Source organism: Saimiri boliviensis, chromosome 12 (assembly GCF_048565385.1).
Source record: "Saimiri boliviensis isolate mSaiBol1 chromosome 12, mSaiBol1.pri, whole genome shotgun sequence".
Classification (NCBI taxonomy): Eukaryota; Metazoa; Chordata; class Mammalia; order Primates; family Cebidae; genus Saimiri; species Saimiri boliviensis.
In genome coordinates, this window is record NC_133460.1 from 58,807,817 (window position 1) to 58,832,441 (window position 24,625).

Below are 24,625 nucleotides of genomic sequence, written 5' to 3' on the forward strand. Positions count from 1 at the left end.
CGTCTCAGCCTCCCGAGTAGCTGGGACTAAAGGCGCACGCTATCGCCCCCAGGTAACTTTTTGTATTTTCAGTAGAGACGCGGTTTCACCATGTTGGCCACGCTGGTCTCAAACTCCTGACCTCAAGTGATCCGCCCACCTCAGCCTTCCAAACTGCTGGAATTTATTCCAACATCCCATTCATTCATTCATTCATTCATTCAGACAGGGTCTCGCTATGTTGCCCGGGATGGTCTCAAACCCCTGGGCTCAAGCGACCCTTCCGCCAAACGTGCTGAGATTACCGGGAAACGACACCGCGCCGGCCCTGGGCTCAAGCGACCCTTCCGCCAAACGTGCTGAGATTACCGGGAAACGACACCGCGCCGGCCCCAATATCTTTATCTTAAACCCAGAAACGTCAGAGGAGAGTCTCCCCTACAAGATGACAAGCCCGCCAGATCTAAGCCCAAGTGTGATTCCAAGGCCCCCTGTACTGGAACCAGACAGGGTACTGGGGCCAGACAGGGAGACTCGCTCACAGGGAGCTTCCAAGCCGCACCATCGTCATCCTGCGCGGATGGTAGCCGTAGGAGCGCGCCCCGCCCCGGCCCAGCCCCCGCGCTCGCGCAGGACTTGGTCCAGCCGCGCGCTCCAGGCGAGGTGCTGCAACCATGGCTACGGCAGCCCGCGCTGCGGCCTACTTCCAGAGAGGCAGTCTGTTCTGGTTCACAGTCATCACCCTCAGCTTTGGCTACCACACAGTAAGCGCGGCCGCTGGAGGGCCACAGTCGGGCCAGGGAGCGAGCCCTCGGTTCACCGCAGGACGTTGGCCCGCAGGCCGGGGGAGGTCGCGCAAGCACCATCCCGGCTCCCGTGCACTTGGAGCAGACGGGAAGGGCCGAGACTCCGGAAGGAGACGCAGGCGCACTGGTCCGCCAGGGTCTTGGGCCGGCGCCCGGGCCCCGGAGAAACCGGCTAGCCAGGCTTTTCTTATATAGGGGCAGGAACGGCTGGGGAGTTCCTAGCCAACTAGTCTAGGTTTTTCAAGAGGATGGCGAAGTCGAAGGCCAGCAGCGCGGCTACCGCCTATTTCCGTCCACCCAGACCCTTACCCTCTCTGGTCACAGTCCTAGGGTTGGGCTACTTCGCGGTGAGCTGTGGGGGCGGGGGCTGGCGTCTGTTTTGTCCCGCCGGGCCCTCGTAGGGCGAGGGGCGCTGTGGGAACGAGGTCTGTGCGCAGGCGCGGCTGCTGATTGCCTAGGTTACTCCGGGAAGCGGAAGTTCGGTGGGCTCTTGGGATGGTTTCTGCCTCCCAGTGTTCCTGCTTTGCGTCCTCATGTCTGCTTTGTTACTAAGGGGTTCACCGAGCCTAAGCCTCTCGCGAAGTGGAAAGTCAAGTTGACAGACTGCCATAGGCCTGCCAAGGCAGAATAGGCTTCCGCAGCAGAATGTTTGAGCCAGTAGGAATCGCTTGGAAAACGGGAAAAAACGTAACGGATGGGTAGGATTTAAGTGGTAAGACGGGATAGAGAGGATATAACTGTTACGACCTAGGTGTGGAAGCAAGAAGAAAACTGTACTGAGAAAAAGCGACGTTTGGCTGAGAAAGAATCTGTTTAAAGGATAACGAGAAAGATGCGTGGAAAAATAGGTTGTCGGCTAAGGTGGTACCTTTTGTGGGGGGGGGGGGGCGTGGGACGCAGTCTTGCTCTGTCACCCAGGCTGGAGTGCAGTGGCGCGGTCTCGGCTCACTGTAACCTCTGCCTTCCAGATTCAAGCGATTTTCGTGCCTCAACCTGTAGCTGGAATTACACCACGCCTGGCTAATTTTTTATGTTTTTAGTAGAGACAGAGTTTCACCATATTGGTCAGGCTGGTCTCGAACACCTGACCTCGAGTGATAAGGTAAAATTTTGAAGGAAAGCGAAGCTATTGGGATATACCAACAGATCCTGGATATTGGGGATTTGTCATGTCCACAGTGGTGTTTGTTGGTGTAAAATCTGACCACCTCTGTCCTGATTTCCTTGTATTACAGTGGAGGTGTTGAACTGAAAATTTTCAAAGGTGAATTTTGTTTTACAATTCTGTGTCTGTGACTAGTTAGAATATAGTTAGAGGAAAGCTTTGAGGACTTCAAATTGGGATCTTGTGGAGCTGGCAGATGCTCCCCCTGCCCCTGGGTTTGGGAGGATGCGGTGATATTTGTGCTTCATTTAAATTTAAGATGTGAGACAATATAGAGAGGTAGTACTGCTCTTGACAAAGATATGAATAGGACAATACATTTTGAAACTGTTGGCAGTTATTCTCAGGGAACTCTAAGTTGGTAGAGGTTACAACACAGAGGCTGAGAAAAAGTTAAGATTACAAAAAACGTGATTAAGCAGTTGCTATTAAAATGTCACAAACCTTATCTCATTTATTTTCCATCTCTTTGCAGTGGCTCATTCTCAGTTTTAGAGGTACAAAAAGGGAAAGCTGATAAAGGAATTCTAAATTAAGCAAGGGTTTTGTCTCAAGCCGGTTTCTGCAGTAAAGAAACCAACCAAAGCACATAAATTCAAAATTTGCTAATATCTTTTATAAAATGCTGATTTTGGTCGAATGTATTAAGAATAGGAGTCATGGCTGGGCATGATGGCTAACACCTGTAATCCCAGCACTTTGGGAGGCCGAGGTGGACAGATCACGAGGTCAAGAGATCAAGATCATCCTGGCCAACATGGTGAAAACCCATCTCTACTAAAAATACAAAAATTAGCTGGGTGTGGTGGTGCGTGCCTGTAGTCCCAGCTACTCAGGAGGCTGAGGCAGGAGAATTGCTTGAACCCAGGCGGTGGAGGTTGCAGTGAGCTGAGATCAAGCCACTGCACTCCAGCCTGGCAGCTGGTGACAAAGCAAGACTCTATTTCAAAAAAAAAAAAAAAATGAAGAAGAAGAGTCAGCCAGGCATGGTGTTTGATACCTGTAATTCCAGCACATTGGAAGGCTGAGGCGGGCAGATCACTTGAGCCCAGGAGTTCGAGACCATCCTGGGCAACATGGCAAAACCCCATCTCTACCAGAAAAAAAAAAAAAAATTAGCCATGGGCTGTACATGGTCATTCACTCCTGTAATCCCAGCACTTTGGGAAGCCAAGGCAGGCAGATCACCTGAGGTCAGGAGTTGGAGACCAGGCTGGCCAACATGGTGAAACTGTCTGTACTAAAGATAAAAAAATTAGGCCGGGCGCAGTGGCTCACGCCTGTAATTCCAGCACTTAGGGAGAGCGAGGCAGGCGGATCACTTAAGGTCGGGAGTTCGAGACCAGCCTGACCAACATGGAGAAACCCTGTCTCTACTAAAAAAAATATATACAAAAATTAGCGGGGCATGGTGGTGTATGCCTATAATCCCAGCTACTCGGGGATTATAGGCTGTGATCATGCCACTGCATGATCACAACTCACTGCAGCATTGACTGCTGGGGGCTCAAGCAATCCTCCCAACTCAGCACCCCCAGGTAGCTGGGATTACAGGTATGGGCTACCACGATTGGTTAATTTATATATATATATATATATATATATATATATATATATTTTTTTTTTTTTTTTTTTTTTTTTTTTTTTTTTTTTCTTGAGACAAGGTTTTGCTCTGTCACTCAGGCTAGGGTACAGTGGCATGATCTTGGCTCACTACAACTTCCGCCTCCCAGGTTCAGGTGATTCTCCCACCTCAGCCTCTGGAGTAGCTGGGACTACAGATTCGTGCCACCATGCCCAGCTAATTTTTGTTATGTTTTTTGTTTGTTTTTTTTTGTTTGAGATGGAGTCTCACTCTGTTGCCCAGGCTGGAGTGCAGTGGTGCAATCTCGGCTCACTGCAACCTCCCCCTCCCAGGTTCAAGTGATTCTCCAGCCTCAGCCTCCCAAGCAACTGGGACTACAGGCGCCTGCCATCACATCCGGCTAATTTTTTAAATTTTTAGTAGAGATGGGGTTTTGCCATGTTGGCCAGGATGGTCTCAAACTCCTGACCTCAGGTGATCCACCCACCTTGGTCTCCCCACGTGCTGAGGTTACATGTGTGAGCCACTGCGCCCTGCCTCTGTATACAATTTTTTAAAGTAGCTAGGCATGGTGGCACACACGTGTGGTCCCATACTTGGGAGGCTGAGTTGGGAGAATGGATTGAGCCCAGATGGTAGAGGCTGCAGAGAGTCATGATCATGCCACTGCACTCTAGCCCAGCGGTGGAGTGAGACCCCGTCTGAAAAAAAAAAAAAAAGAAAGAAGGAAAATGGAAGTCAAGAATGGAGGCTTAGATGACTGTTCAGAGTTTCTTTGGTCTGTGGTTGTTTTTGTATTGTTTCACAGCCTTTCTCATAAAAAGAAAAAAAAGCAACAACAGGTTTTAAGTGACCTAATAGGTATTTTGTGTCTCTGGTTCTCTTTCAGTGGGTTGTCTTCTGGCCTCAGAGTATCCCTTATCAGAGCCTTGGGCCCCTGGGCTCTTTCACTCAGTACTTGGTGGACCACCATCACACCCTCCTGAGCAGTGGGTAAGGAGAGCTGCACAAATGGACTGTGGACACTGCAAACTCTGGTCTCACGGGAGACCTGGAAGGCCTGCAGCTGCCTTTTGGTATCTAAGAGTAGTGTTAGTTCACATTAAGGTGCTTTTCTTTTTGAGATTGCTGTGTTAGATTTCACCAGCAGATAACTATCACCTTAAAAAAACACTCACTTTTTTTTTGGTTTCAGGTATTGGCTTGCCTGGCTGATTCATGTGGGAGAGTCCTTGTACGCCATAGTATTGTGCAAGTAAGTCTTTGAAGTAACTCCTTGTCGCCTTTCTCTTAGTATCTAATATAAACTGAGAGTAGCCACATTTAAATAATTCACACAGTTGTAGGCTGAGAACATTTTCAGGGTAGAGAAGAATCCCCATACCTGATACTGAGCCTCGTGCAGAGGGAGTACCCAGTAAATGTTTGTTGAATGGATTCATTTTGTTTATGTTGGCTAATCAATGACTTAGTTATCTAATTCAGATGACTTTTGTCATTTTTTAATAAATTTTCTGGGTAGCCCCAACTAGACCAAAAGACTAGGAGCCTGGCTTCTAGTTTACAAAACAGCCAAGTGACTGACCTAGGCCAGTGACTGGCAATACCCATTTTGCAATTGAACCACCTGAGGAGCTTTTTCTTTTTCTTTTTTTTTTTTTTGAGACAGAGTTTCGCTCTTGTTACCCAGGCTGGAGTGCAATGGCGCGATCTCGGCTCACCACAACCTCCGCCTCCTGGGTTCAGGCAATTCTCCTGCCTCAGCCTCCTGAGTAGCTGGGATTACAGGCATGTGCCACCATGCCCAGCTAATTTTTTATATTTTTAGTAGAGGCGGCGTTTAACCATGTTGACCAGGATGGTCTCGATCTCTTGACCTCGTGATCCACCCGCCTCAGCCTCCCAAAGTGCTGGGATTACAGGCTTGAGCCACCGCGCCCGGCCATGAGGAGTTTTTTCAAAATACATACGTCTGGTTTCCAGACCCAGAGATTCTGATTGGGTAAGTCTTGCCTCAGATATAAGACTGTGTTCTTTTTAAAAGCTCCATGGATAATTCTAGGATGCAGTGCTAGTTAAAAGCCCGCAAACCGCCGGGCGCGGTGGCTCAAGCCTGTAATCTCAGCACTTTGGGAGGCCGAGGCGGGTGGATCACGAAGTCAAGAGATCGAGACCATCCTGGTCAACATGGTGAAACCCCGTCTCTACTAAAGATACAAAAAATTAGCTGGGCATGGTGGCACGTGCCTGTAATCCCAGCTACTCAGGAGGCTGAGGCAGGAGAATTGCCTGAACCCAGGAGGCGGAGGTTGCGGTGAGCCGAAATGGCGCCATTGCACTCCAGCCTGGGTAACGAGCGAAACTCCGCTCAAAAAAAAAAAAAACCCCAAACCAGACTCCACTTAGCAGTTGCTAGTGTAGGTTAATACTGTATGAGAATACTAGAAAACATTATTTTTATATTTGTACTTTATATAAGCATATAAAGAAAGTATGGTACACTGAAAAGCATGGTTATAGTAATGCTAAATTGCTTTTCAGTTAACGTCTGGTCAAGATATTAATTAATTGAGTTAATTTCTGGTCAAGATACACTGTCACCTCTATTATTTTTCTATTCTAAAAGCAGAAAATAAGATACTCTATTACTGTTTTTCAATAAAAATAATCAATGTTAATTAGGCACTATTATGTCAGAGACTGCTAAGTGTGTTAAGTAGAATTATCTTACTATGTTTTCTTGTTTATTAAACAAGGTAGACTTTTTTTTTTTTTTTTTTTTTTTTGAGACAGAGTCTTGCTTTGTCACCCAGGCTGGATGGAGTACAGTGGTGCAATCTTGGCTCACTGCAATCTCTGCGTCCCAGGTTCAAGCAATTCTCCTGCCTCAGCCTCCCCAGTAGCTGGGATTACAGAAGCCCACCACTGCACCCAGCTAATTTTTGTATTTTCAGTAAAGACGGGTTTTCACCATGTTGGCCCTGCTGGTCTCTAACTCCTGAGCTCTCAGGTGATCCACCTGGCTCGGTCTCCCAAAGTGCTGGGATTACAGGCATGAGCCATTGTGCCCAGCCACAAGCTAGACTTTCTATGAAGAGGAGCAGAAAGTAACTTTATTATTTCTTTCTCACCACTCTCCAAGTAAATTTGCTTTGTGGGTTGTTCCCCACCTTCCACCATATCTCTGGATGGAATTTCAAGCAGATCATAGGATTTCCAATCACCATCTGATGTTATCCATTCTAGCTCAGTCTATTTGTTAAAACTATAAACCTTCTTCTAATTCACAATGTCTGTTCTCATTCAGCTGGGGCTCAGGAGCCTGCAGTGGGGAAAGGGTGGAGTTGATGCCTTCTCTTGCACTCCACCTTCTCATCTGTTCACTAGCAGTTGCTGCTTGTGGTCCCTTGGGATGGTGGGAATAATTACAGAGAATAAGGTTCAGCTTTAAATAATTGCTGCTCGCCTGGTGTGGTGGCTCACACCTGTAAACCCAGCACTTTAGAAGGCTGAGGTGGTCAGATCACTTGAGGCCAGGAGTTTGAGACCATCCTGGCCAACATGACAAAGCCCCCTCTCTACTAAGAATACAAAAAATTAGCCAGGCATGGTGGTGTGTGCCTGCAGTCCCAGCTGCCCAGGAGGGTGAGGCACGAGAATCGCTTGAACCTGGGAGGCAGAGGCTGCAGTGAGCCAAGATTGCACCACTGCACTCCAGCCTGGGTGACAGAGCAAGACCCTGTCTCAAAAATTAAAATTAAAATTAAAATTAAAATTAAAAAAACAATTAACAGCTGCTGCCTTGTGATCAGGCAGCTGGGTGCTGTGTATGTTGCATTTCCAGTACTGGCTCTTTCTCTCTAGAGGGGATGTGGTAGATTTTTGAGACACTGCTCATCACTAGGGATCTCCCTTCTGCAGTTTCCTTGATGGTTCGTTCAGATACCTCCTCCAGCATACCACTTGCAGTTTCACCCTCAGAGTCTGTGTTCTGGGGAGAATTACCCTTTTATTGAGATCATTTCCTTCCTTCAGGTGGACCAGTGGTACAGGGTCCTTTTAAACCTTCTCAGGTCCAGTACCTTCTACAGGATCTGTGTGGCTCACAGTAAACAACTTCCTTATCCCTCCATTGGGATCATCTGCAAGTTCATCAGTTTGCAGTGCGGCCATGCTTACTTGTTCTCCCAGCAAGCCGGCCAAAGCAGTGTTTACTCTTTGGAATCAGATATTAAACCCTTTCCCAGATTCCAGGGGACTCATGTCAAGCTCTACAAATGGTTTTGTTGAAACCATTCTCTGGGCTTGTGGGAAATGCCACAGAGCACTAGGACCTCTTTCCAATGGCCTCTGCAGTATCGCAGTGGAATCTCGGATTGAAAGTGTCTGGTCCAGCCCCTCAACTTGGAATGTAGGAGCGCCTGGCACCTATTTTGTTGTTGGCATTTCGACTATCTGATGAAAACCAAAGTACTCAAATTTATATACAATTTTTTTGAAGGGCAGAGGGAGAACAGGCATAGAGGTTAGGTCACTATTATTATGTTCTTGAAATCATTTCTTTATGGTCTAACATGTTAGAATGTATCGTTAGTCACTATAAATCAAAATAATTCCTCTTTTTGAATTATGAGATGATGAATCTCAGCACTCTGGAAGGCCAAGGCGGGCAGATCACCTGAGGTCAGGAGTTTGCTGTCTCTACTAAAAATACAATAATAAAATTTAGCTGGGCATGGTGGCTCATACCTGTGATCCCAGCTACTTGGGAGGCTGAGGCAGAAGAGTTGCTTGAACCCAGGAGGCAGAGGTTGTGATGAGCTGCGATCGTGCCACTGCACTCCAGCCTGGGCAACAGAGCAAGATTCTGTCTCAAAAAGGAAAAAAAATATTATGAGACGAATGAAAAGAAGAAATAAATTTAGGTGAATGAAGACATATACATTTATAGCCTACCAAATAACTACTTGTAACATTTGGGTGAAATTTTTTATTTTTCATGCATATGTTAATTTTTTAATTCAGTAAGCATCATGAACAAAACAATATGCTGGACTCTAAAAAAAATACAGAAACAATCTTGGAGTAAAAAATCAGGTAGCAGGAAATTAACATTTAGCAAACACCTCCTCTGTGTTAGGCCCTAAATAATTTCAGTGCACAGTCAGGCTATTAATATGGAGTCTCTCAAATCCCATGTTTAAAAAAATAGAGTAAGCACTTTTTTGGTGAATTCCTTTTCACTAGAGATAAGATTGGACTACATGTTTAACTGTATAAGCACCATAATTTTAATATTAAATAATTTCCCATGTTTTTAAAATCTCTAGGTAAAAAATTTTAAAGTTTGCAAAAGACTCCTGTAATTTTATATCCTATAATTATTTAATGAACCTTCTAACAATGCACATTTACTCTTTAACCATTTTATATATTTCTTATTTTCTTCCTTAGGCTGAATCCGTGGATGTAGAATTACTGAGTGAAAGAACAGTTATAAAGCTCTTGATACTGACCGCAAAATTGCTTTTCAGTAGGGTTTTTTTGCATTTTACATTTTCACTACCATTCTGTGAAAGTGTCATTTTTGGCCAGACGCAGTGGTTCACACCTGTAATCCCAGCACTTTGGGAGACTGAGGCAGGTGGATCACCTAAGGTCAAGAGTTCGAGACAAGCCTGGCCAACATGGTGAAACCCCCTCTCTACTAAAAATACAAAAATTAGCCGGGGTATGATGGTGCATGCCTGTAATCCCAGCTACTTGGGAAGCTGAAGCAGAGAATCACGTGGAGGTTGCAGTGAGCCTCGTACCACTGCACTCCAGCCTGGGCGATAAAGCGAAACTCTGTCTCAAAAAAGAAAAAAAGAAAAGAAAGTGACATTTTTGGTCAGGGGTGGAAGGGCATGTACAAAAAACCCTTTGCTATTTTGGTAGATTAAAAAGGGTATCTAGCCATTCTAACTTGTATTTAGTTGATTACAAAGTGAGATTCAACTCTTCTTTGAAAGGTGCTTGTAGTTCTTGTTACATAATAATATTTTAACAAGAAAAATAGAACGGTTTTTCCTTAGGAATAAATAAAATAGTATCTCTCTGAGGCCAACGCTCATGTTCATTGTTAACTTTTTACAATCTGGAGTTTTCCTTTCAGAATATATGGCTTATTCTCTTAGTTCAGAAATTAGATTCTTGCTGCTTGCGTACCCCAGTTGGCTCTGCAGCCCTTAGAAAGGGTTTTCAGGTTTTGCAAAAATTTGTCTGTAGAGTAGGTTTTATTACAGTATAGAAACAAGAGAAGTTGTTGACAAGTGGAAGTACTCTGTGATAGGGCAGCCTTGAGTGACCAAAACAGGTATATTGTGAAAATTTTCAAGTCACAGAAGTAACATTTTTTCCTAAGGCAGGAAAAAATGTACTCACAAAGATATTTTTACATCTGCCTGGGTCTTGGTGGAATCATTAAGGGAAATGTGAATTAAGAAAATTTTCTTAAAAGGCTTTTGTCTTTTAAATAGGCAAAATGAACTAAGAATACAGATAAAGGTGTTTGAATGAGAGCAAGTTATGGTGACCCCAGGAAACTCCTGTGGGTGACCTAGCCAACAATTGTGACCCCTCTGGAGAAGGAGGGAACAGCACTGCTGTTCAGTGAGCCTGCTTTTCCAAGATGGCAACTCATTTTCATCTTTCTTTCCTAAGTATCTTACACATTTACAGGATCATATACATTATTTTCTGGAACAAATTATTTTTGTTGTTTTGCCCATTTCAAAACAAACATGTTTTTTTTTTTTTAAATTTTTTATTTTTTTGAGATGGAGTCTTGTGCTGCCACCCAGGCTGGAGAGCAGTAGTGCAATCTCGGCTCACTGCAACCTCTGCCTCCTGGGTTCAAGTGGTTCTTCTGCCTCAGCCTCCCAAGTAGGTGAGACTACAGGCACGTGCTACCCAGCCTGGCTAATTTTTTGTATTTTTAGTGAAATGGGGTTTCACTGTGTTAGCCAGGATGGTCTCAATCTCCTGACCTCGTGATCCACTCGCCTCAGCCTCCCAAAGTGCTGGGATTATAGGCGTGAGCCACCCTTCCAGGCCACATGTTTGTTTTTAAAAGTTAATAATGTGGTAAAAACTCAGCTTATAAAAGTTGTAGGGTGTGGTTGACTCATGCTTGTAATCCAGTTGTATTTATATATAGATATAATATCTTCTATAATTGATTTCTGTTGTCATTTTGCCTATTTAAAATTCTATTTTATTTTTTAAGAAATGGGTCTCACTATGTTGCCCAGGCTAGCCTTGAGCACTGTGTTCAAGTGATCCTCCTGCCTCAGCGTCCCAAGTAGCTAGGACTACAGGTGTGCCACTGCAATGGGCTAACATATGCCTATTTTTTTCCCTTAAGGTCAGGAAAGCGTCAAATATTTCTATTATTGAGCCTTCTAATGATGAAATTGTCTGTCTTTAATGTATCTATAATTAAAATATATCTCCTTTAATATATCTGTAATTTTAAGAGGTTTTACACGTTGTTGTTAGATTAATTTCCAGCTACTTCTACTTTGAGATGATATTATAAATGACTTTTTTTAAAAAGATGAGGTCTCACTATGTTGCCCAGGCTGGTGTTCAACTCCTGGGCTCAAGCTATCTGACTACGTCAGTCTCCCAAAGTGCTGGAATTACAGGCCTGAGCCATCAAGTCTGGCCAACTTTTGTTTATTTATTTATTTTTGAGACAGAGTTACACTCTTGTTGGCCAGGCTGGAGTGCAATGGAGTAATCTCGGCTCACCACAACTTCCACCTCCCAGGTCCAAGCAAATCTCCTGCCTCAGCCTCCTGAGTAGCTCAGATTACAGGCACGTGCCACCACGCCTGGCTAATTTCGTGCTTTTGGTAGAGATGGGGTTTCTCCATGTTGGTCAGGCTGGTTTCAAACTCCTGACTTCAGGTGATCTGCCTCCCTTAGCCTCCCAAAGTACTGGGATTATAGGCCTGAGCCACAGTGCCCCCCTGGGTTTGTTGTTGTTGTTGTTGTTTTGTTTTGTTTTGTTTTTTTAAACAGAGTCCCGCTCTGTCACCCAGGCTAGGGCACAGTGGCAGGATTTCAGTTCACTGTAACCTCCACCTCCTAGGTTTAAGCGATTCTCCTGCCTCAGACTCCTGAGTAGTTGGGATTATAGGTGTGTGCCACCATGCTCAGCTAATTTTTTTTTGTATTTTTAGTAGAGACAGGGTTTTACCATGTTGCTCAGGCTGGTCTGAAAGTCCTGACCTTGTGAACCACCTGCCTTGGCCTCCCAAAGTGCTGGGATTACAGACACATCTGGCTTTTTTTTTTTTTTTTTTTTTTTTTTTGATGGAGTCTAGCTCTGTCACCTGGGCTGGAGTTCAGTGGCATGATCTCAGCTCACTTTTTTTTCATTTTCTAGTTGTTTGATGGTAGTTTGTATGAATATAGTCAATTTTTTAATGTTGACCTTATACCCAGCAACCTTGCGAAGTAAATTTATTAATTCTAATAGTTTGTAGATTATTTTCAGTTTTTCAGATATAAAACTGTCCAGAAATACAGTTTAATTTCTTTCTTTCAATTCTGTATACCTCTTACTTATGTTTTTTCCCTTATTCTACTGGCTTGAACTTCTAGCAGTGCTGACTAGAAGTGTGCCTTGTTCTTGGCCTCAAAAGAGAGCTTTCAACATTTTGCATTATGTTTATTCCAGAGTTTTGTAGATCTCATCTATCAAAATTAGGAAGTTCCATGTATTTCTAACTTTGCTGAGAAATTTTATTAAAAATGAATGTTGGAACTGAGTAAGGTAGCTCATGCCTGTAATCCCAGTGCTTTGGGGGTCTGTGGTGGGTGGATCACGAGGTCAGGAGTTCAAGACCAGCCTGGCTAACATGACGAAACCCTATCTCTACTAAAAAAAAAAAAAAAAAAAAAAAAAAATTAGCTGGTGCATGCTTGTTATCCCAGCTAGTCAGGAGGCTGAGGCAGGAGAATCACTTGAACCCGGGAGGTGGGGGTTGCAGTGAGCCGAGACTGCACCACTGCTCTCCAGTCTGGGCAACAGAGCAAGACTTCATTTTAAAAAAAGATGTTGGGTGTGGATATAGGTGACTCACACCTGTAATCCTAGCACTGTAGGAGGCTGAGGCAGGAGAATCAGTTAAAGCCAGGAGTTCAAAACCAGCCTGGGCAACAAAGCAAGACACTATCTCTACAAAGAAGAAGAAGAAAAAAAACCTAGCCAGGCATGGTGTCACATGCCTGTGATGATCCCAGTGAGGTGGGAGGATAGCTTTAGCCCAGGAGTGTGAGGCTGCAGTGAGCTATGATTGTACCAGGCACTCCACTGTAGGTGACAGAATGAGACCCCATCTCTGGGGGCAGGGGTGGAAAAAGACCAGATTTTGGAATTTATCAAATGCCACTTCTGCATTATTAAGATATTCATAGGATCTCTCTCCTTTAATCTGTTACTGTATAAAAGTACATTGTTTTTACATATACTGTCAGTTGTTACTTCAAAAAGAATCAGAGAAGTTTTTTTGACATTTGTTTTAAATAAAAGTCATCCAAATGAGGCTTATTTATATACAGATGGTATTTTAGCAAGCACTTCCACTGGGTCTTTTTTTTTTTTTTTTTGTACTTTGTTTTAGGCAGTTTAATTTGAATGATGTTACAGGCAGGTGTTTATCATGACGGTGGGCCAGTCTCCTTCTGAGCACTTTGTGTGTATTACCCCATCAATCATCTCAACATTCAGTGAGATAGCTACTGCCATTCCCATTTTTCAGGTGAGGAAACTGATTCTGAGGGATACTGAGTGATTTTCCCAGGTCACAGCTGGTAGGTGGTCACGCTGGGATCTTCAGAACGTTTGCTCTGAAGCCATTCCAGTGCCTTTTACTCCATCGACTCATCAGAATTACATGAGAAACAGTTTTATAATACTGTGCCCCAGACAGTAGCCAGACTGGTTCTCAGGGAAGGCTGTATCATCCAAAATACATTTATTAGAAAACAAGAAAGATGAAAAATGAAGCATCCAAGATAAGCCAGAGAAAAGCAGCAAAAAAAACCCAAGGAAAGTAGTGGAAGGTGTGATTTTTTAAAAATATATCTAGAGGACAATAACTCCCATGAAGCTGTAAAATGTAACATTCGGGTGTTAAAACTTTGTTTTCTTTCTTTTTTTTTTTTAGGCACAAAGGCATCACAAGTAGTTGGGCTCGGCTACTCTGGTTCCTACAGACTTTCTTCTTTGGGATAGCGTCTCTCAGTATCTTGATTGCTTACAAACCGAAGCGCCAAAAACAAACTTGAAGATGTCCGAAAGCTTGCTCTACACTGTCACATTCATGTTCACCTTTTTTGTGTGTGTGTGGGGGGGGGGGGCGGTAAGGGAGGTACAGTGTTTACCCAGTGATCCTTCTACTTTCTAGAATCTGACTGTCCTTCAAAGCTATTTCAGACCCTCTCATTAGTCATTTTTCTCTTATATGCTCTGGTTGAGCTTGAATAGACCAGTTGTTACTTCAAAAAGAAACAGAGAAAGATTTTAGCTTTTCAGTTCTGTTTGGCAGAGGACTTCAGCCACCTTTTTATGGCCTTTGCTTGTGTTGGGGCCCTTGTGTGCTCTAGGCTAAGCCACAGACTCAAGTGACTTTTTGGTTTGTATACCCTTGCTCCCGTCTTCTGTTGAAAACACCTTACCCTCACTACCACCATCTTTCCTCTCCTTTCCCAAAGCTCTTTCCACCTTGCTGCACTAAGATAAAGTGTCACTTTCACCACACATCAATTCCACACACATTTATTAAGTACCTGTGAGGCAGGATCTTATCCTCCCAAACTTCCATTTCTCACCCTACAGAGAAAGATAAGGAAGATGTACAAGTGCCTGGAAGGGGGCAGGCTGAGTGGTCACGTAGAGGCCCGCTGAGGACCCGGAGGGGAGGCTGCAGAGTGCCGTCCCTGATGCTGCAGCCGGAAGTGATCCTTCCCTCCACCTGACCCCTGGGACACTGCTCTGTAGTGTGTGGGGTCTGATGGCACTTCAGCTCAGGGCCACAGCTTAAACAGCTTTACCTTTCCCCTCAGCACCTCCCTCTACCTTGCACACAGGTGCTCTATCCATGTTTATTGAACAAAGGACAGAAACTGATTACACTTTCACTTGTTCATTATCATTCTGATTTTTATGTGAAAATGGCACAACCCATTTGGGGTACCCTCCTCTCAAAAGAAAAGCACAAGACTACCTTTGACTGGTACCACCTTTTTTATGGGTTCCTTGTGCGAAACCTTTATCTTTTTCACACTTTTCTATTCTCCAAAAGTGTCTCTTTCCAGCTCTGAATGATTCAAAACACACAGCATTCCTGTTTAGAGATTCTAGCCCATGGGTTATCTGGCTGGTTACTACCGCTCCTGTTCTCTTGGTTATACTTTATTATTGCTCACAGGTTGGGGAAGCAGAATGACTGTGTCACCACTAGGAGCCATTAAGGCTTGCTCCCTGGAGGACTGCCTGCTTGTTCTCTGGGGACCAGTCCTCATTTCCCATCTGTGATACAGTGGGGCAAGTTACTCGTATTAAGCAAACATTTAGGAGAAACAACTCCCTCCCCAAAACAGAGCCCCCAAGTAAAGCACAACCCTGAAATACTATGAACTATGAATTGTCTCCAGTGGAGATAAATTTCTGCAAATATCTCAGTCTTTCTGTCTATTTCGCTTGTGGTTAAGAGGCTGCTTTTTGGTAAAGAAGAGGATTTTTGACCATAGAGTTAGGCATCATGGAAATTCCAACCAGATTTCTTAACACCTGGTCTTTTCCAAAGAGAAATAATGACAGTAATAGTGGTGCTGGGAACAATATGGCAGATTATTGAATGAAATGGGTTAACTTGAATAAAATGCTGTGAATTATCTCTAGCTGAATGGTTTTCTTGGATCTGTCCGTTTTGACATATTGATGCCCATTTGATATTTTTTCTGAAATAGACCCTACTAGGACACTTTATACACTTCAGCTATCAGTTAGTTTTTCACTGATAAAGGAAGGCCAAACACGGTGGTTGTCGTGTATATCCGTATTATATTTGCAGAACTGTCCGTGGCTCTCTCACCTCCTCCAGACACAGTGAATCACTAGGGTAAACATGAGTGTCTCCTTTTCATTGTAGGATTGTCTCCTTTTTGCTTCTGTTTTTACTCGACGTTTGGTAAAGTCTATGCGGTACATAAGGAGTGTTCTGGCTTTTTTTTTAATGCACAAAGTCCAGTATGCATCACTTAACAATGGGGATGCATTCTGAGAAATGCATTATTAGGTGAGTGCATCGTTGTGCAGATATCATAGGGTGTACTCACAAACCTACTACACACCTAGGCTATACGGTACAGTCTGTTGCCCCTAGGCTACAAACCTCTACAACACATAGAGTGTACAGAATGCTGAAGGTAACTGTAACACAATGGTAAGTTATTTGTGTTTCTAGCTTTTCTTTAGGTTGGGATTTTAAAAAAATGCTAAACAGGCTGGGCATAGTGGCTCATGCCTGTAATCCCAGCACTTTGGGAGGCTAAAGAGGGTGGATTACCTGAGGTCAGGAGTTTGAGACCATTCTGGCCAACATGGTGAAAACCCATCTCTACTAAAAATACAAAAGTTAGCCGGGCATAGTGGCACATGCCTGTAATCCTGGCTACTCGGGAGTCTAAGGCAGAAGAATCGCTTGAACCTGGGAGGCGGCGGTTGTAGTGAGCGGAGATCATGCCACTTCACTCCAGCCTGGGCAACAGAGCAAGACTCTGTCTCAAAAAAACAAAACAAAAATAGCTAAACGTAAAAAAGGTACAGTAAAAATGTGTTCTAATCCTATGGAACCACTGTCATATGTGCTATCATTGATCAAAATGTCCATAGCCAGGCACACCTGTATAAAATCCTATCATCTTATTTGGGTTATTATCATGGCTTAGATGCAAAGCGGGATGTAGTGAACACATGGTGCAGATCATTCCTTTCACAGACCCACAAACATCTCAGGGAGGTGAAGTAACTTGCCCAACATCACACTGAGAGACACGATTCTGGGCCTCGTGTTACCCACTTCCCCCATCACCCAAGAGTTTAGTAGTAAGTCTGTGAAGCAAAACAAATTTAAAATGGAGACATCCTGGCTTTGTGTAGTAATCATGGTGGTGATATGGGAGAAACAGCTTTGTGTTGAGTTTGAATGAGAAAAAGTCAAGAGGCATCTTGGTGGGAACAACCATGGAAAAAAGCAGACTAAACTTTTCTTACCCGCCCCTTAGATTTCCAAAGCATGAATAGTTTGGAAAAATATAAAAGGACAAAAAAATAAAAACAAACTAATGACCTCAGAACTTACTAGCAGGCCCAGCTTATAAACTAACAGTGTTTCCTACATTCAACATGTTTATGATTCCATGTAGTGTAAGCATGGTTTATAAGCCACGGTGTTAACATAAGGCTGGGCTAGGTTTAAGAGGTTATATTCCAGATGTGTAAAGAGGCTTTTTAGCAAAACAACTTGCCGTCTCAGATGGCCCTTATATATTCACTCTGAGGGTCTCAGAACACAAAAGTCAGAGAACCTGCAGTTGTGGTCAGAGAACACAGTGCAATCACACTTTTATCTGTTAGGGCCCATTCTGGAGTCTCATTAATTAAAGCCCTTAGTTTAGCGACCTAGGTTGCGAATATTTTTCCTTTCTTTTCTTGTCAGCACAGTGAAAAAACATGCTAGTAGGGCAGCTGAGTAATAGACTTGTAAGACCATGTAAAACATTCTCTCTGACAGGCTCCTTGTCCACAACAAATTGTGAATTATGTTTCCATTTTCATCCACCCTGGACAATAAGTCTTTCATGTTCACATTTCTCTTGGAGAGGAGATTTGTGCTCTGATTCCACAGTAAACATTTGAAAATCCTACTCAAAATACTGTATTTGCAATTTCTGTGAAACATTTTAAGATGGCTTTTAAGCTTTTATAGAGGATTAAGTACACCAGTTGCCTCATTTCTATTTGTAGTAAGTCATAATGTTGGATTAAGGGAAATGCTTTTGGTATACAACAAATACTGTTTAGTTACGTTGGTAGTGTGGGAAATGGAAAAGTAATTTTTAAAAGTAAGAAAGAAGCAAAAATGTTGTTCAAGGAAATAATCATGAAAGTTTTACTTACTTTTGCCTTGTATTAATATGTTGCACAGGATGAATCGCTACTAAAATTGATGAAATCTTAACACTGTTATAAATAGGAATGGCATTTATAATACAAGGTAGAGTTCCCTAAATCTCAAGCACATAGGGGCCTCCTCCACAACAACTTTAATTATGTCTACACTACATCTGAATTTATTATTTACTAAAGCAATTCACTTTTTTGGGGGGCCCGCCCAAAAAACTGAAAAGATTCAGTTTTGCTCTATTGGCTAGGCTAGGCTGGAGTGCAATGGCGCAATCTCGGCTCACTGCAATCTCCACCTCCTGGATTCAAATAATTCTTCTGCCTCAGCCAAGTAACTGGGATTACACGCGCATGTCATCACACCTGACTAATTTTTGTATTTTTAGTAGAGATGGGTTTTCACCATGTTGGCCAGGCTGGTCTCAAACTCCTGACCTCAAATGATCTGCTGGCCTCGGCTTCCCAAAGTGCTGGAATTACAGGTATAAGCCACTGCACCCAGCCAGCATTTCACCTAAAAAAAAAATTTCTAAACAATAACTATGAAATCCCAGGGTTGGTTTGTTCATTATATTTTTTCTAATACATATGAGAAGAAAGGATAATTATTACCTAAAATCACTATGCATACTAATGATACATTTGACGACTTAAAAAGCAGAAAGTATTACCCTATTTGTTGAGATTGAAGTATGAGGTTTAACCTGGCTCTAGACGCAGGATTTCAGACAAGTTTGTCACCTTTCTGGACCTCAGTTTCATTATTAAAAGAATTGAAATGCCACCAAAAACCTGTTAGAACTAATAAATTCAGTAAAGTTGCAAGATACAAAGTCAAAATAAAAAGATCAGTAGCGTGTTCATACACTAACAACAACCTACCCACAAAAAAATAGAAAGAAAGAAATCCCATTTACAGTAGATAAAAAGAAGTTAAATACCTAGGAATACATTTAACCAAGGAAGTGAAATATCTCTACACTGAAAACTATAAAACATCAATGAAAGGAACTGAAGATAAAAATAAATGGAAAGACATGTCATGTTCACGTGTCGAAATATTTAATATTGTTTAATATTGTTTAAATATCCATACCACCCAATGCAATCTACAGATTCAGTGCCATCCTCATCATAATTCCAATGATATTGTTTCTCAGAAATTAAAAAAAGGATTCTAAAATTTGTATAGCATTTTGGAGGCCAAGATCACTTGAGGTCTGGAGTTCAAGGAGTTTGTATATTTAGTAGAGACAGGGTTTCACCATATTGCGGGGGGCTGGTCTCAAACTCCTGACCTTGTGATCCACCCACCTTGGCTTCCCAAAGTGCTGGGATTACAGGCAGGAGCCACTGTGCCCAGCTAGCATTAGGTCTTTTGAAAGTAAAAAGAACCCAATACTCTTTAAATGTTTTTGTTCTAGACACTGATATAAAATATCCAAAATCCACAACTACTCTTCGAGGTAATCATTATCCCCATTTTATAGTTGAAGATACTAAAAAATACTATAAAGATGAAGATACACAGCTGGGCGCAGTGGCTCATGCCTGTAATTCCAGCACTTCAGGAAGCTGAGGCAGGATGATTGCTTGAGCCCAGGAGTTCAGGAACAGCCTGGGGCAACATGGCCAGTAGCCAGGCGTGGTGGTACTTGCCTGTGATACCTGCTACTAGGGAGCCTGAAGTGGGAGGATCACCTGAGCCCAAGGAGGTTGAGGCTGCAGTAAGCCCTGATCATGCCACTGCTTTCCAGACTGGGCCACAGAGTGAGATCCTGTCTCAAAAAGAAAAGAAGAACAGAAAAGAAATGAGAAAGACAGTAACACCCCAGCTTATTCATTCATTTTAAATAAAGACATAAATAAGAAACTATAAGGCAGAGAATTCCTGCCAAGATCCTCAAAATCAACCCTAATCAAACAGTGGAAGGACAAGAGAGAGACACATGTTCCCAGGAGTAGATCTTAAAAGAAAGAAAAAATAAAAAGAGAGAGACACACATGGATTCCTAACACAGCTGGGAAGTTAGGGAATTCCTCACCACCCACCTCCAAGATTGGACTACGGAAATTGGTGTGGGGGTGGGGAGGGCTAACAGCTGTAGCCTGGGCATCATAAAGAATTGGTTGGGCAGCATTTACATTCTACTCTTTTTCTCTCAAGTTGCCTTGAGAGAGGCAGTCATCAGCCTGACTCCTTCAGCATGACAGTTAACAGTGCCCGGAGCAGTGCCCACTCATATCAGCAACACAAACTCTGCAGGCGCATGGGAAGGAGTTCACAACAATAGACACAGACAGCCCTCATCGTGCTTCCAATCAAATCAGCAGGATTGTGGATTATCTTATTTCCTCCTAAGAGTTTAAAAGTGAAAACTCCAGTCAAAGGAGCAACTAGTGGATTGGCCTCAAACAGTGATTCGCCAAGGGGTCTGTGGTCCCTGGAGTCTTAATCCCAACATCACCAGGACCAACATAGATGAGGCTGGCCTTGGCCCCTCCCAGTACATATGATCAGACATTTCCCCAAGGGAAAACGAGCCCACAGCCAAATAACTGGACAGCTGAGGAGGACAAGTCTACACAAGCAACTTGTATCATCTGATCACATGTGTTGAAACAGAAGGACGCAAAATCTAAAAATGTTCCTTAAGTGGGAAGTAAGAGAAAATGTTAGCAACATACAGCAAGAACAAGACATCATTTTAAAAAAAAGTAAGTGAAAATATTAGTTAGGAAACATAAAATAGTTAAAGAATTTGATAAACGAAAATAGCACAAATGAAATAGAATGGATACAGTTGAAGAAAGAATATGTGAGCACACCATTGTGGCAGTCTCACAATAAGACTACAACATATGAAATAGAGAAGAAAAGCCTGAAATGTGGATAATAAGCAAGAAAAGGCAAGCACCTGAGCAATAGTTCCAGCTGGAGTAAGGAGTAAAAATAGAGTGGAGGAAATATCTCAACAAATAACAGTGATACATTCCTAAAAAATGACCTTATTTGAAAGGACTTAGAGCTAACGAGAGATAAGGAAAAATCAATTCCTAGGTACAACTATAAAATTTAAAAATAATGAGTGTAGTAAGTAAAAAGTTCCGCTTCAAAGTTTCCCTTCTTATTAAAGAATAATAATAACAAATGTTAGAAATAATTGTTATAAAGACTAACTTTCTTCAAAGTCTTCTTGCTTTTTTTTGCTAATTATTCTTTGTTAAGCCCTATCCTATATAGCTGTTAGACATGCTCACAGGCACGTAGTACATTCTATGTCCTGGTACTTTAACCAAGATGTCTGTGCTAGACGTGCTCACAGCCATGTCCCAGCTCACAGCCTATGTCCCTTCCTTATTTAGACTTCCTCTTTTCCTTTGTTCTCCATTGCTTTTACCTATTTTGACAAGTTTTAAGTTGTTAGCCAGTCAAGGTTTAGTTTAGATTGTGAAGTCTGGCTCCAACCAACAAAGATCAGACACAGCAGTATAGACCCAATTGTAAAAAAATTAATGTCCCTGACTTTCCTTTGTTCATTGTACTCTTATAGCAAGATAGCTAACAGGAGCACCCTTTCTGCAGAAGTAATATTGCCTTGCTGAGAGAACCATTTGTCTGAATGCTATTTTTTCCTTGCAGTACCTAGGGACAAGCATTCTGTCTCTAACAATAAGTAAAAATAAAATAAATAATAATAATAATAATAATAATAAGGGCATGGTGGGTTGTGCCTGTAATCCCAACACCTTGGGAGGCCAAGGTAGGAGGATCACTTGAGGCCAGGAGTTCAAGAAAAGCCTGAACAACATTTTGAGACCCTATCTATCCCTACAAAAAAAAAAAAAAAAAAAAAAAAAAACTAGCTAGTCATGGTGGCACTTGCCTGTAGTCCTAGCTACTTGGGAGGCTGAGGCAGGAGGATCCCTTTAGCTCAAAAGGTCAAGGCTTCAGGGAGCTGTGATCACACACCACTGTACTCCAGCCTGGGCCATGGAGTGAGACCCTCTCTCAAAATAATAATAATAATGATAAGGAGCAAGTTCTAACAGCTTCCAGACAGAGGGAGAGAGCAAATCACCTCCAAAGGAAATGAGACATCAAATAGCTACATGAGATGCTGGGAGACAGTGTGGTATAATGAGTGATTGTAACTACAGAGTAGTTATAAAGTATTAGAAGACAGAACTTTTGAAGGTAGAATTTTATTTATTTATTTATTTATTTATTTATTTATTTATTTGAGATGAGTCTTGCTCAGTCGCCCAGGCTGGAGTGTAGTGGCGCAATCTTGGCTCACTGCAACCTCCACCTCCTAGGTTCAAGTGATTCTCCTCCCTCAGACTCCTGAGCAGCTGGAATTACAGGCATTTGCCACCACACCCAGCTAATTTTTGTATTTTTAGTAGAGACAGGGTTTCACCATGTTGGCCAGGCTGGTCTCAAACTCCCAACCTCAAGTGATCCACTCACTTCAGCCTCCCAAAGTGTTGGGATATGAGGCGTGAGCCATTCACCTGGTCTTGAAGGTAGAATTTTATATTCAGCCAAATTATCATACGAATGGGAGAGAGTGATGGGAAAAATCACCTGCATTCAAGGGCTCAGAGCACTTGCCACACACAGACCCACATTAAAACACTTTTGGAAGATGACCTCAAAAAATTAAAGGTGAAAACCCAGGCAATGCTGCAGGAGGCACAGGAGAAGAAGAGAGGAGAGAGTTATCAAAGAAAAATAAAAAGAGAGATAATCATGTTCTCAAAACAACCCTGGTTTAAAACTACACTTGTTCTATACAACATCCACGGTGCCACATGTATGTGTACGGTGGGGGTAGAATACATTAATTGGGCATGAGAGTAACACTGAACTAGTTGTTTTTTTAAAAAATACATATATATATTATTATTATTATTATTATTTTGAGATGGAGTCTCACTCTATCACCCAGGCTGGAGTGCAGTGGTGCCATCTCAGCTTACTGCAGCCTCCACCTCCTGGGTCCCAGAGATTCTCCTGCTTCAGCCTCCCCGGTAGCTGAGATTACAGGCACATGCCACCATGCCAGCTAATTTTTGTATTTTTAGTAGAGATGGGATTTCACCATGTAGGCCAGACTGGTCTCGAACTCCCGACCTCAAGTGATCCGCTCACCCTAGCCTCCCAAAGTGCTGGGATTATAGGCATGAACAACCATGCCTGGCCTGTACTGGCTGCATTATTAAGGGAAATATAGATGCTAATAAATGTAAGAAAGCAATTGGAATAAATAAACATGAAACGAGGAATTCGATGCAACTAACATAAGAATAACAATAGAATCTGTGTATAATTGTTTGTATTTAGAAAAAATTATTTTTCCTTTACTTCTTGACAATTTTCCAACAAGAGCTGAGTTGCCCACATTCCATGTTGCTCTCTTGGAGCGGGGAGAAATCTGTCTTCATGACAGCATGACAGCCAACTGAAATCAGCATGGTGTGTGACCAAGACAGGTAGCAGTAGAAAAAGAAAGCCCAAGCTGGTCACTTAGCGAAGCTCATCTCGGATGGCTCTAAAAATCTCCTGATGTTGCCCGACTTAGCTAGAATTGCCTTAAACGACACAGGAAAAGAGATGGAATCATGTTTGAGCTCCGCTTATAATCAGAATGCTGGAAGGGACGGCAGAATCTCCTCCCCCAACTCCAGCATGGAGGGAACTAGGGTATGTGAAGAAATGTCACACAGCTAGCTAATTTGGTGGCAGACCTAGGCTCCTGACACCTCGATATTTCACCAAGCTGCCTGTCAGCAGTGTTGGATGAAACAACCAAAGTAATGTTCTCAACAGCATGCCTCCCTTTCCAAATATTTTACAGATTTTATCCAAGAATGATGTATTAAGAGTGAGAATAGTTTCTGTGAGTGTTAACTGCCTGAAACCCCCACATCCTGTTCATGTTACTGGCGCCCGCCTTTGATACTGTATCCATAGCAATGTGCAAATATTGTAAACACTCTGCTGACCCAGGGGTTTTCTTGCCATTGGCTAAAGGTGCAGCATTAATATGTTGCACATGTACACAGAATGGCGGTAGTTACAGCATTTATGAAGCTTTAACATCTGCACAGCCAGAGGGCTTGCGGGCTTGTGTTCTGGGTATCAGAGTATTTCCTAGGAAACTGAAAATAAATACATTATGAAATTTCAATTTTCAATGTGTCACTAGAGTTGTTCTGGCATCCTATCATGCCTGCTGCAAAACACACTTTGACCAGAGAGGGATGCCTTATGAAATCCTTTACAGCCTTTGAATCTGCAGGAGCCCCACAGAATTGCTTCTGTATTAATAATAGGAAGATCAAATATGAATTAAAAACACACTATATGCTGGGTGTTACTCTAAGAGCCTTGTTTGCGTTCTTTCATTTAATTCTCACTTTAAACCCTAGGAAGTAGATGCTGCTAACTCATTTTTCCCAGGTAGAAAACTGGGGCCAGCCAGGCCCAATGGCTCACGCCTGCAATCCCAACACTTTGGGAGGCCGTGGCGAGAGGGTCACCTGAGGTCAGGAGTTCAGGACTGTCTCCACTAAAAATACAAAAATTAGCCAAGTATGGTGGCGTATGCCTGTAGCCCCAGCTACTCAGGAGGCTGAGGCAGGAAAATTGCTTGAACCTGGGAGTTGGAGGTGGCAGTGAGCCGAGACCGAGCCCCTGTACTCCAGCTTGTGTGACAGAGTAAGACACCATCTCAAAAACAAACAAACAAACAAACAAAAAAAAACAAAAAAAAAGAAGAAGAAAGAAAGAAAACTGGGGCCAAATGAATTAAGTAACTTGTTTACACTCAGAGCTAGTG

General features: G+C 42.8%; 1 protein-coding gene across 2 annotated transcripts; it reads left to right on the plus strand.

The window, feature by feature from the left end:
* The first annotated feature begins 597 nt into the window (after nucleotides 1–597).
* Nucleotides 598–15,490, plus strand: TMEM254 (transmembrane protein 254). 2 transcript variants are annotated; one of them, XM_003939752.4, is made up of 4 exons: nucleotides 598–743; nucleotides 4,425–4,528; nucleotides 4,731–4,790; nucleotides 13,756–15,490. In XM_003939752.4, the coding sequence occupies exons 1-4, from the start codon at nucleotides 654–656 to the stop codon at nucleotides 13,874–13,876; spliced, it is 375 nt and encodes a 124-aa protein (XP_003939801.1). In that variant the 5' UTR covers nucleotides 598–653; the 3' UTR covers nucleotides 13,877–15,490. The 2 variants fall into 2 exon arrangements, with proteins under 2 accessions (XP_003939801.1, XP_010348743.1); XM_010350441.3 differs by lacking the exon at nucleotides 598–743 and adding an exon at nucleotides 785–1,132.
* The last annotated feature ends 9,135 nt before the right edge of the window (nucleotides 15,491–24,625 follow it).

Excerpts from the sequence above, each read along its gene's own strand:
- TMEM254 (XM_010350441.3), top strand. The coding sequence starts at position 1,034 with ATGGCGAAGTCGAAGGCCAGCAGCGCGGCTACCGCCTATTTCCGTCCA. Across the intron at positions 4,529-4,730 it reads CACACCCTCCTGAGCAGTGG|GTATTGGCTTGCCTGGCTGA; the intron begins GTAAGGAGAGCT and ends TTTTGGTTTCAG. Across the intron at positions 4,791-13,755 it reads TACGCCATAGTATTGTGCAA|GCACAAAGGCATCACAAGTA; the intron begins GTAAGTCTTTGA and ends TTTTTTTTTTAG.